This window comes from Biomphalaria glabrata, chromosome 3, assembly GCF_947242115.1.
Source record: "Biomphalaria glabrata chromosome 3, xgBioGlab47.1, whole genome shotgun sequence".
In the NCBI taxonomy this organism is placed as follows: domain Eukaryota; kingdom Metazoa; phylum Mollusca; class Gastropoda; family Planorbidae; genus Biomphalaria; species Biomphalaria glabrata.
In genome coordinates, this window is record NC_074713.1 from 9,379,813 (window position 1) to 9,391,981 (window position 12,169).

General features: G+C 31.4%; 1 protein-coding gene across 1 annotated transcript; it reads left to right on the forward strand.

Moving 5' to 3' along the window:
• The first annotated feature begins 163 nt into the window (after positions 1-163).
• Positions 164-7,292, forward strand: LOC106067859 (SUMO-activating enzyme subunit 1-like). Its single transcript, XM_013227130.2, has 9 exons — positions 164-321; positions 1,578-1,689; positions 2,027-2,086; positions 2,406-2,665; positions 3,667-3,742; positions 4,579-4,690; positions 5,792-5,936; positions 6,149-6,218; positions 6,970-7,292. The coding sequence occupies exons 1-9, from the start codon at positions 227-229 to the stop codon at positions 7,057-7,059; spliced, it is 1,020 nt and encodes a 339-aa protein (XP_013082584.2). The 5' UTR covers positions 164-226; the 3' UTR covers positions 7,060-7,292.
• The last annotated feature ends 4,877 nt before the right edge of the window (positions 7,293-12,169 follow it).

Genomic DNA, 12,169 nt, shown 5'->3' on the forward strand with positions numbered 1-12,169 from the left:
ATTCAATCTAGAGCTAGATTTTGTTACTATTTCCCTAACCTTTTTGTAAAATCTGCATTTTTTTGTTAAAAATACAACATAAATTATTACTTGTTGTTATTGTGTTCTATCAAATTTATACTTAGCAAGAGCAAGTCTAATACTAATAGCCACAGTATAAAGATTTTAAATAATCTTCGAAACAAAAAGATTTACACTCGAGCGCTTTTTAAAAGAAAAAGCTAAAATGGATTCACAATCGTCGATGGATCTCATAACTGAGGATGAAGCAGAATTATATGACAGACAAATACGTCTTTGGGGTCTGGATGCACAGAGAAGGTAGATCTAGATATAGTCACCAGTGTAGATATAGATTTCTAGAATGTAGACCTAGTCTTTTTTTTTTCATGGCTAAATAAAACTGTAAAAAGTAAACGAGAGAAATGATGATTGAATTGATCAGACTGACTGTGACTGAGAGTGAGACTGATATTCATTTTGATTTTCTGAATTATTTTTTTTCATGATTTGATTCTTTATTGACTTTATAATTATTCAATTATTGTCATTATCATTCATTATGATAGATCTAGTGATTAGATTTATTATGAAACAAATGAATGTCTGATGACAATGTCATGTCAGTCAGTCATGAAATCATGATGATGCCTGGCTGATGATGGTCATCAAAATGATCAATCATCAATGAATAAATCAATAATAATAATGATCAAGTCAAAAGTCATCATCATCACATCATTCATGAATGATTGGATGATATCATGAATGCATGATTCATTGACATGATCACCATGAATGATCAAGGATTATGATGGAAATGGTCATGACATGAAGTAAGTATAATGATTTTATAATGAACATGATGATGGTGACGCTCAGAAGGAAGGGTCAATTTTAATCTTATGTTTGAATGATTTTTATTCAATCGAGTTTAAGAGTACTAAGAGATGTTGTTTTATCTTGTAAGTAGGACTTTTAAAAATGTATACAGTGTAATACAGTATTATTATACACCCCCATTTAGAGTGAACTTTAAATTTTTAAGCATTTGCAACAATATATATCAAGTCCAAACCTTTTGAATTTTTAGAGTTCAATTTTTCTCTGTTTTATGTCGGAATGGTTTCATTTCTCAAGACTGTTATACTTATAGGTTTCATTAAATGTTACTTTAGGACTAATGCATTAAAAAAAAAGTATGAGGTCTCACTTAATACAAAGTTGATCTTAATGATGATTATATGCCTGTTAGAGGTAAGGAATATTTACCTCGAATATCTGGTGCTACCTCTTCTTTATTTACTTTGCTTTATGTATGGGCCTGTCCCAGACTTTTTAAATTTGACCTTTTTTAACATGCTTCTTTCTATGAGAAAAAGTGTGTTGTTGACACCAGGAGGATGCTTCTGAAACTCAGAACACAGAAAAATGATTGTCACTGGGGCTTTCCTGAACAATGCTCCCCTAGAAAGCATTGCTGAATGGAGAGAGAATTGTATGTCTGTGTATCTTAAATAATGTATATATTAAAAAAGAACAAGTCTAGATTTTACATATGTTTTTTTTTTTTACAGGTTAAGAGCTGCCAGTGTTCTTCTAATTGGATTGAAAGGTTTAGGAGCAGAAGTTGCCAAAAATATTATTCTTTCTGGAATTAAAGCTATAACATTAATGGATCATAATCCAGTCAGTAAAAATTTAGATAATTATTCTGTTGTCTAAATATAAATTCATGCTTTAAAAAAAATAATTATATAAATTGTACAATATTTAGATTTTTAAATATTGTTAAAAGAAAATGAATTCATGCTGTGTTTTTCAACCTTTTATTTTTTAAAGCAAGTACTCATGAATAAAACTCTTTTTCACCCCCCCCCCCCCCCTTTAAAGATGCTATCAGAACTAGCAGTCCACATCCAGGTTTACATTACTGAATTAATAGCTGGTGTTGATAATTTATAGAAAGGAATGTCGATGTACTGTAAAAAAAAATGCTGTTTAAAATATATACATACATTTTTAGGTGGATGAAGAAGACCAGATGTCTCAGTTCTTTGTGTCTACTGTAGCACCAGGACAAAATGTAGGTTTTAGTTTTATTGTCTAATTACAAATATTTTATGGGTATGTGGGTAAATTAATTACTTGTAAAAAAATTAACTCTCTCAAACCTTTGAGGGAGAAAAATTAAAAGTTTTATTTTTAAGATCTAGAAGTCTCTAGCACATTTCAAGTTATTTTTACCCATTACACTCATCAATTTTCAACAAAGATGTTTCGTGACTGACAAAATATTACCTGCATTCAAATATATTTTTGTAATTTTATATTATGTTAATATATACATATTACATATAAGTTTAAGATTTTTATTCCTAACTAATGTAATGTCCTCTACTCAGAGAGCAGAAGCTAGCGCAAGCAATGCACAACTGTTAAACCCAATGGTGACAGTTACCACAGATACAAACAACCCCGCTGGAAAGGATGACAATTTCTTTAAAGAGTTTGATGTCATCTGTGCGACTTGTTGCCCACCCTCTTTGCTCTGCCGTCTAGATAAGCTCTGCTTTGAAAATAACATTAAATTCTTTGCTGGTGACGTGTACGGATATTATGGTTTCACTTTCTCTGACCTGGGAACTCATGAATATTTACACGAGTAAGTTGTTTTGTATCATCAGGCTATAAAATAATATTTGTTTTATTGATCCAAATAACTAAATAGTGCTCGGCTATTTTTTCTTTACTCTTATTACCATTGGGATGTAGAAAATGATAGTATAATAGTGTACTGATTATGCATGATTAAATTTATTCAAGAGATGATGAAGAGCCTTGTTAGAGACACAAAGGTGTGCATATTGGCTAAAGGTCAACTAATAACTCCTTAACATTTTTATACAGAGCTTGAAAAGAATAGAAAAGGCACAATGGTGCATGCCTGATATGGATATTTTAAGCTGTTTTTAAAAAAAACTTTGGCCAAAGAAATCAATTAGCTTGGACACCAAGATCCACCTCCTCGATACAATCATTGTCCCAAGGGCCACCTTCGCTTGGGTGGAAGTCATCCATAAAAGTTAAAAAGAGGCTAAATGTGTCTCATAGGCAATGAATGAGAAGGATCCTAGGAATACTAGCTACATGTAGATATAAAGAAATCCATCCCGCATGGGCACTCCTCCCATAAGTGAAGTGGTGACTGAAAGTCATATGAGATTCACTGGACATACATTCTTTAACAACTGAAACATGTTTACCAAAGTCAGCCATGATGGAAGTCAGAAAAGGGAAAGCGAAAACAAGAACGTCCACTTCTAACGTCATCACTCCTTCTTTAAAGATTTAATATCTGTGGGCACCAGCTGGGAATAGGCTGTGGAAGTTGCCTGGGACTGATCTTTGTAGAGGTCTAAGTTATTATGCATAAAAACTAGTTGTCTTAAAAAAAACACAATAATAGCAGCAAGCCTTTATGTATTTCGGGGAAATGAGGCTTAAAATCTATGATCATTATTAAAAAACAAATCTTTTAGATCTAACTCTGCCATAATATGTCTGACCACTCCATTCATATTTGTTGTAATGTGATGGTAATTTATTAAAATAATTTTTATTATTGTATGATCAAATTTTAAAAACTATTTATTATTTGTTAAGAGAGGTGAAGGTTTTGAAACCCAAGGAAGGTGAAGGACAGTCAAAGACAACAGAAAAAACAATAACATCAAAAGAGGTGACCTACTTCTTTTTAGGCCATTTTATATATTAAGATCTTTTTTAAGAAATGTAGTTAAAATTAAAATGAAAAGCACACAAATTTGATTATTTAAATAAAAGTAAAAAGAATAATTAGTAATAGAATTGTTTAAACATTTCATAAATATATATACATTTTTATATTCTGTAATTAGGCTAGAAATTTTGGATATTATGACATTAGCCAGCTGGACAACTAACAAAAATAACTATTTTTTCTTTCCTGAAAATGTTAATTTTTTTTTTTTCATTTTGTACTGATACAGTGTTTTGTAAGTATGCAATTAATTGCCAACCAGAAAAGTGAGTTAAAAAAAATTGTTACTTATTGACCCACCTCTCCATAGACACTGTGCCCACCCTTATGAAACTGTGAATCATATCCTATTTGAATCTCGCATTTTAATTCACCTTAGGAAGACCTTACTACTACTTGATAATGAGCATTCTGTATGGCAGGGGTGAACAACTGAAAAAAAAAAACAGCAAACTTTTAAGAGCATACAGCTCAACAACAAAAATACATTTAAAATAAAAACTTTGTGAAAATTATTCATTAAATGTATTTATTCATAATTTGTATCAATGTTATAGTTTGGTGGTAGAGTAGTAAAGGATTTGGCTTTTGAACTGTCCTATGAACCTTTAAGTCTCATAGGAAAACTTTACTAATACACTATGATCTTCTGCTGGGCCTTCCAACTGCTGAACAACTGCTTGCTTCACGTGTATATTTGTTCACCATTTCTTATGTCATTACTGACATATATGTGTAGTAGCTAACTGTTAAAATGTTTGTTTTGTTTTGTTTAGAAAATTGTCTTCACCCGACTTGAAGATGAATTACAGTTTGACTGGACAGCTGATACACCTGCCATGCAGAAGAAAATACGTCAGACACCATCCACATTTTTCATTACCAGAGGTGCTTAATTTTTAGAATACTAGATATCAGTCTTTGACCTTGATTTATCAAAACACTATCAACCAACTAATGTTTTTTTTATTCAGTTATTTATTTACCTCTTTAATGATTAAGATACTTGTTATTATAATTTTATTTGACAGTACTGGGGTAGCTATTTTAGACTTGCCTGGATATCTCTATGAAATATGCTTCTAAGTTATATTCCAATTCTGGAATTTAAAAAAAAAAGTTGCCCTTCATTTAAAAAAAAATAGTTTAGGTTTGTTTTGTTTTTCAATATCATTAGTGGAAAGTTGGGTTGAACATTTTAATTCAAGTGCAATATTGGAAAAGCACTGTATTCTGCATAAAGATTTCCATGAATTTGTGATAGCCACAGCATGTCAAGCAAATTAAAATTTGAAAAATAAAATCTAAGCCACTTAAAGCTTGTGTTAATGCCAGGTTATCAGGAATGAGGGTAAAAAAGAAAATACAGTCTTGCATTTATTGCTGGCTGGCTACAGTAGCTAGTAGAGTGTCAAAATACACTTTAAGGAAAATGTACCAAAGTAGGCATATATAAATAAATACACTATAGAGTCTACAGTAATTTTCCTGATAAGACAGACCTTAGACAAAAACTTTATAAAGGCATAAAGCTGTCTATCATGAAAATCAGCTGCATGAATTAGCTGTTGTCTTCTGCACTGTACTATGCCTTTTGCTGATTCATCATGAAAGTCCATTACCAATAAACCTAGTAACTGAAGGGTGGGTTTGACCATTTGTTGAGTCTGTAAAAGGTCTGGCATTGATTAGCCTTTCTGTGTAAAGCAGAGACAATATTGATCTGTGTTTACTATGCACTGCATTCATGACATTTTTATTATCCCAAGGAGAAAGATGGCTTTGATGTTTTTTAAATATATCTTTGGTCCAGAATAAAAGTTTAAAAAAAGGGAATGGAATAATTTAAAACTGGCTGGAAAAATAATTGCATTTAAAAATTGTTTTTTTAAAGAATAGTCCTGCTATTTTTCTTGCAATGCAGCCTTTGGATATAGGTTTAGGAATTTAATATTACCTTTTAACCTTATTATCTTTTTGTTTTTCTAGTTTACCAAGAGTTTTTAGAAGTGCATGGTCGACGCCCTTGTATCTCATCTCTTGAAGCTGACACTAAAGAATTACAAAATATACGCCTACAGCTTTTAAATAAATTAGGTGTTCCTGCCAAAGTTATTCCAGAAGACTTTTACAAGTAAGGGATTTAGAGTTTTGTCTTTTAGTAATATAAATGTCGTTAGATTTGCTTTTGCTTTTTTGTAAATTCAATAATTGGTGAAACATTATTTAAAGTAAATGTTTGTTAGATTTTATTTACATACAAAGATAAACATCTTTTCAAAACCACATTTATAAATGACAATAATTTTAATATATTTGTTTTGCTCTGTATTTTTGTTTTACTAGGTATGGTTTTGGTGAACTGAGTCCAGTTTGTGCAATAGTTGGTGGTATCCTTGGTCAAGAAATCATTAAGGTATATTTATAATTTCTTACATTAATTAGCATCAAAGCACAATTTTATAGAGGTAGTTGTGAATGACTTGTCTCTTTATTAATGCAAATTGTAAAACATTTAATAATTTTTTTTAGGCCATTAACCAAATTTACTTTGTATTCATAAAAACAAATGAGTTGTTTTAAGGTTTTAAAGCGCTCCTAAAATTTCCTCAAATCTCCTAACAAATGAAAAGACTCCTAGAATCCTCAGCCTCCTAAAATTTCTTCCTAATTTTTTTTTTATAGTTTTGCTTATTTCTTAATAAAAGTGTAAAAAAGCAGCATGTCTATAGGCATTTTGATAGCATTATTGGCAGGCTTGTTAATTGAGTTATATTAAACAAACCAGTTACATGTGTACCTTGCCTTTCCCCTCTTCCTTTTCTCAAGCCAACCTGTCATTATTTACATCAGGAGCAAAGAAATGTCTTTTCATTCTCATTGTTTCAACTGAAGATGTGCTAGATCTCTTGAGCTAGTCTTTTAGAGCATTTTTGTCAAAGACAACTCCACATTTACCAGCCTTATGTATGCAGGCCTACACCCCTCCCTCATCTAAGTAAAGCCCACTTGTTTTAACTGGAATAATTAAACACTGACATGAACTATTTTTGTTATTTAATACCTTGACATTGTCAGAGCTGTTTGACTAAAAAAAAAAGTGAGGACAATTGATTGAGTTGTGTCTAATAGTTCTAGTTGATATAATGAAAAATTGTACATTTCAGGCTGTTTCACAAAAAGATGCTCCCCTGAACAATTTCTTTTTTTACAACGGAGTGACAGATGATGGCTTGGTGGATAAAATTACATTATAACCTTTAATGTTGATCATTATTACAAAAGTACATGTTGTCTGTTTTGTTGACATTTCTTGAGCATTCGTAACTGGCTTAAAATCATTTATTTTTTTTGTATCATTTTGTTTTTATACAACCATCATGTTAGTATATGAAAAAAACAATTTTACAAATTTATGTACCTACACTAGTACCTCCATTTTTTTGGTTTATTGATAAGTTGGTATTAAAAATATTTTTCTCCAAAAAAATGTCCTTTGTGTTCTGTTAGTTCATAAAGGCCTTATACAAATATACAGTTAGTGGGATTTAACTGTTTTAGTTATCATTTTCTAAGATGAAGCATGCCAGGCACTAACAAAGGGCAGGAGAGCCGATGGTCGTCCACTTTTAAGGTATACTGATGTATGCTAATGTGGCATGAAGGTCTTCAAAATTGACACTAAAAGATGGGGAAAAGTGGCACTGGATAGATCCACATCATCATTCACTTTTTTTTTTTACCAAACAAGGGAAATTAAAAGTGAAGACTTCCCAAACATTAGAAAGTTGTTTGTTTTTTTTACGAAACAAGGGAAATTAAAAGTGAAGACTTCCCAAACATTAGAAAGTTGTTTTTTTTTAACCAAACAAGGGAAATTAAAAGTGAAGACTTCCCAAACATTAGAAAGTTGTTTTTTTTACCAAACAAGGGAAATTAAAAGTGAAGACTTCCCAAACATTAGAAAGTTGTTGTTTTTTTTAAATATAGGCTTCAGAGAAAGCAATTATTTACTTGCAAACAAATTCATCATCAAATGAAGAATATTATTTTTTTAAAATTTGAAACTTATTGGGAATTTGTTATTTCTTTCGGAAATTAGAGAAGTTTTGACTTAGAGACAATGTAAAGACAAGACTAAGCTTTAGGCAGAGAGAAATATCAGCCAATGTAAACTAATTACTTTATGATGCCTTAGAAATAGCTGACATTTGACGGTTCCTTCATTGCTATTAAACTACTTGTTCAGTATCAGCGTCGACTAACTTATGTTGATTGTTCAGCCTTTTGCCAGTGTTATTGGATTTCGTTGATCTGCTTGGTTTATCTGCACTAGACACTGCAAGCCCCTAACAAAACAAAAAGTGAGCTTTTAAATATTGTTTTAACATGTTTAATGTTACAGTCCAGTTTCATAAGTATTTATACTCTGCCATTACAAAGAATTCAGAAAGTTAGCAAAATAGTAATTTTAAAGCGGTAGAGAGATTAGCTATTGAAACTAAAATGTACCTCAAATCTAAATAAAGTCACGTCTTCTTAAAAACACTCTGTGACAACCAGAGGACTTTCTCTCCATTGCCAGAAAAATCCTCACACTTGTGCTACTAAATTAGATAATGCATCATCTTGAATATGAACTAGGGCCTACTACCAGAAAGTCAGTGTGGTTTCTTAAAAGAACATGGAACCAAAGACATGACCTTTATGGCAGCTCTAGGAAAAATATCAACCTGTTATCAATATTTAACTCTGTAAGCAAAGAATGACTCTGGAAGATCATGTCTAAACAGGGCCGCCAAGAGGGTCGTGGCTACCTGCGTGCGGAATTTTAAAATGCTGCCCCCTTCCTTTTTTTTCTAGAAAAAAAAAAATCATTAAGACTGAGCTGGAAACTGTTCTAAAAGTGTCTTTTGATTTAAATCCATTTTTTTTAATACTCGCACAGTTGTTGTACCCCTCAAAAAGGTTTTAAATGCTATATCATATTTAATTACATAAGAAAAACGTGAAACCTTACTTTCAGATGTATACCTGCTGCATCTATGTATATGAACACTGCTTTGATTTTTTTAAAAATGTTTTTAATTGAATCTGTTGAATTTGTAGCTAGCACCGTAATATCAGAATGCCAACCAATAGTCACTGTTTAACAAATGACGACATTCTTCAGGCAAAAATAATATTGAAATATCACATATAATTAATGTAATTTTTTTAGAATTGGAAAGTAAATTATAGGTCATTGAGATTCCTGATGATTATGATTTTATTTCATTTTTCCGTTAAAGAAGCTCTAGAAGAAGGCAATGTGTCAGTCGAATGATATACTTGAATATTTTAGGGAATTTTTCATCTTAACAAGTGCAAAGAATGGTTCAGATGCTTCCTAATAGGAACGATTTAATCACTTAATAGCAAAAAACTGTATTCTTTTGTTGTGGACTATTTTCAACTAATTGTATTGAAATGAAATAGAAATTTGTCACTTAATTTAAAGTGTGGTTGAAATTAGGTTCGATATTGAAATATTAAAAGACGTATGAAGAATTTATCTGGATTGGAAAATTGAAAAAGAGCATCCAGCTAGAAATACTATTGACAAGGAAGTCGTTGCTCTATGATTGATGTAAATAAGAAAAACAATGGAAGGTGATATTGCACAGACTGTTTCTATAAAAGCAAAATATTTGACATTTTGTGACGAGTCTTTATTAAATAATGAATTTCCATGATGTGATGGAAATGTTATGTATATAAAGCCCATAGCTGAAAGTACGTCTGTCATGTTAAAATGTTTAGAAATGTTTTAGCAAACGACGTAAAAGATATTAGTTAGTGTCAGTATGACTGTAAGCACATTTGTATTTTGTTTGACAACACATCTAACATAGCACACACTGATCAGATTCAGAAGTTATACGATTTTAAGGGAGACAAAAAAGTTGATAAGATCAACTAAATATCTTAAAATGTCTAGAAAAGTTTGAGCTTGAATTTATATGTGGAGCTCAAAGATATGAAAATGCAGCTTCAATGTCTGGAACCATGGAGGAGTAAAGGAAATTTAAAAAGAACTAACAGAATGTAGAATTATATAACATCCACTGAATCTGTAGGTAGGAGGTAGATGTACACGTAGGCTACTAGAAGGCAAAAGAAACACATGAGTAAGCCTATCTGTAAACTATTGACTAATTAAACCTTTTCTTTAACAAAAGCATAACACGTTAGCTCAAAGTGTTATAAAAAAAATATGGCTCTTCTATAAAAAAAAAAAAAAAAAAAAAGAGCACTGTGGTTCAGAAGACAAAAATATTAAAAACAAGAAGAAAATGTCAGGCGAGCAATCACAAGATGCCAGACTCATTATTTAAAAAGAGAAAAAGGGGTTCATTCTTAGTTGCATTGATCGTTTTTTAACTCGGAGCTTCAACTCCTACTGGAAGCAATCATTGATGTAGTAGATAAATATAAACTTTGTCACATGTAAATTATGAGTGAGTCTGTACACTTTGGTTTCTTATAGTTATAATGTTTTTTGTTTGGTGTAATGCACAAATTGTAAAACAAATTTCCTTACAGATAATAAAGATTATTATTATTCCCGATTGCATCTGTCAGCATAGCTGAAAATATGAGGAGAACCCCATCTCATGCTGCCAAATGCTCTGATAGTTCTTCGCTCTCCCATACACAAGCGTTCATGCCATGTTATAGGTAGGCCACATCTGCAGAATAAACAACTCCTGCATCCCTAAAAGGCTACCTTACAGATGAAAAGCAAGCCCAAGGTGGTAAAAGAAAATGCTTCAGGGACACCCCCAAAAGCCTCCCCGAGATCCTTCAACATGGACCTTGCCACCTGGGAGATGGAAGCAAATGAGATATCATCATGGCGCCACGCTGTGACAACTGAACTGACACAAAACTCGCTGAGGACAAGAGCCAGAGAAAAAAACTCACACAAGCTCTACTTGAAATAGCTTGCTCAATGTGCAGCCAATCATTTTGAGCAAAACTAGGTCTCACAAGCTACATAACACAAAAAATGCAGTGCAAAGCCCTCGGCCCCTCGGATGACAAAAGTGGTCATCATGACAACCATTATATAATAATATTACAATGGACAAACTATATTTACAGTCACTAAGGAAAGTTCATAGAAATAAAAAAAGAAAGAAAGAAACAGCCCAAGAACATTTGATAAAATGAAATTTATTGTCAGAAAACATGAGTATTTTTAATATTAATAAATTTAAAATATTAGCAAAATAAAAAAAAAAAAAAAAAAATATAAAATGATAAAACAAGCATTTGATCAGGTTTAAATTAAGCACTACCACAATATTTTATTGAACTAGATAGCATTGGGAAACACAGGTCTATATGAAGTACATAAACACATCTGCAGATAGACAAAATATCAAAACAAAGTACTGGTAACAAAATGTGGACCACTAGATACAAACATTACAACAATATGTGGCATTTAAATTAGACAGAGCAGTCACATCCCTGTAGACTTCACTCTGTGGTACTGGACAAAATTAGTATTGTAAATAAGTTTTTGTGGGCCACAAATAAAGCATGCAATATTCCCTAAACTGGAATATGAGACTATTATTTAAAATAAAAGTCTTCAACGAACAAAACAATGACAAAATTTATGTTTGTGAAAAATATATATATATAAAATTTGTAAAACAAATCTTTTCAAATAAATGAACAATTATTGGTTTCAATACAAAGATGAAACAAACTCATCTTCATCAGCAGTAACATAAAAAAGAACCATAAATAAATAGAAGCATAATATAAAGAACAAAGACTGAAAAAAAAATTATATTAAGTTTGATTACAGCTTCTTTGATCAATAAAGTTTATTTTTTATTGCATGTAGTCTGTACAAAAAAAAGTTAAAAGTTACAGGTATCAAACCAACAATTGTCATTAAGTTCTACTTTAATTAGGACAATGTAGTCTGTATTTAAGTAGAAATTGATCCATTTATTAGATAGCATGATGGACCACAGGAGTTGTCCCCCGAGTTATTCCTTTTGAAAAGTGAAATGGTGGAAGTCAGGATGATTTTATCTATGGATGTTACATACCTTTTTTTTGACTGGGATATTTTATATATGGATGTTACATACTTTTTTTTGACTGGGATATTTTATATATGGATGTTACATACTTTTTTTTGACTGGGATATTTTATATATGGATGTTACATACCTTTTTTTTGACTGGGATATTTGATAAATAACAAAAAGTCTTGTTTTTGAGTCCAGAGATAAAGAAGTGCAGTATTTCATGCGGCTAAGCAGTCCTAGCTGTGATCTACATATTTTGCTACATCCAATG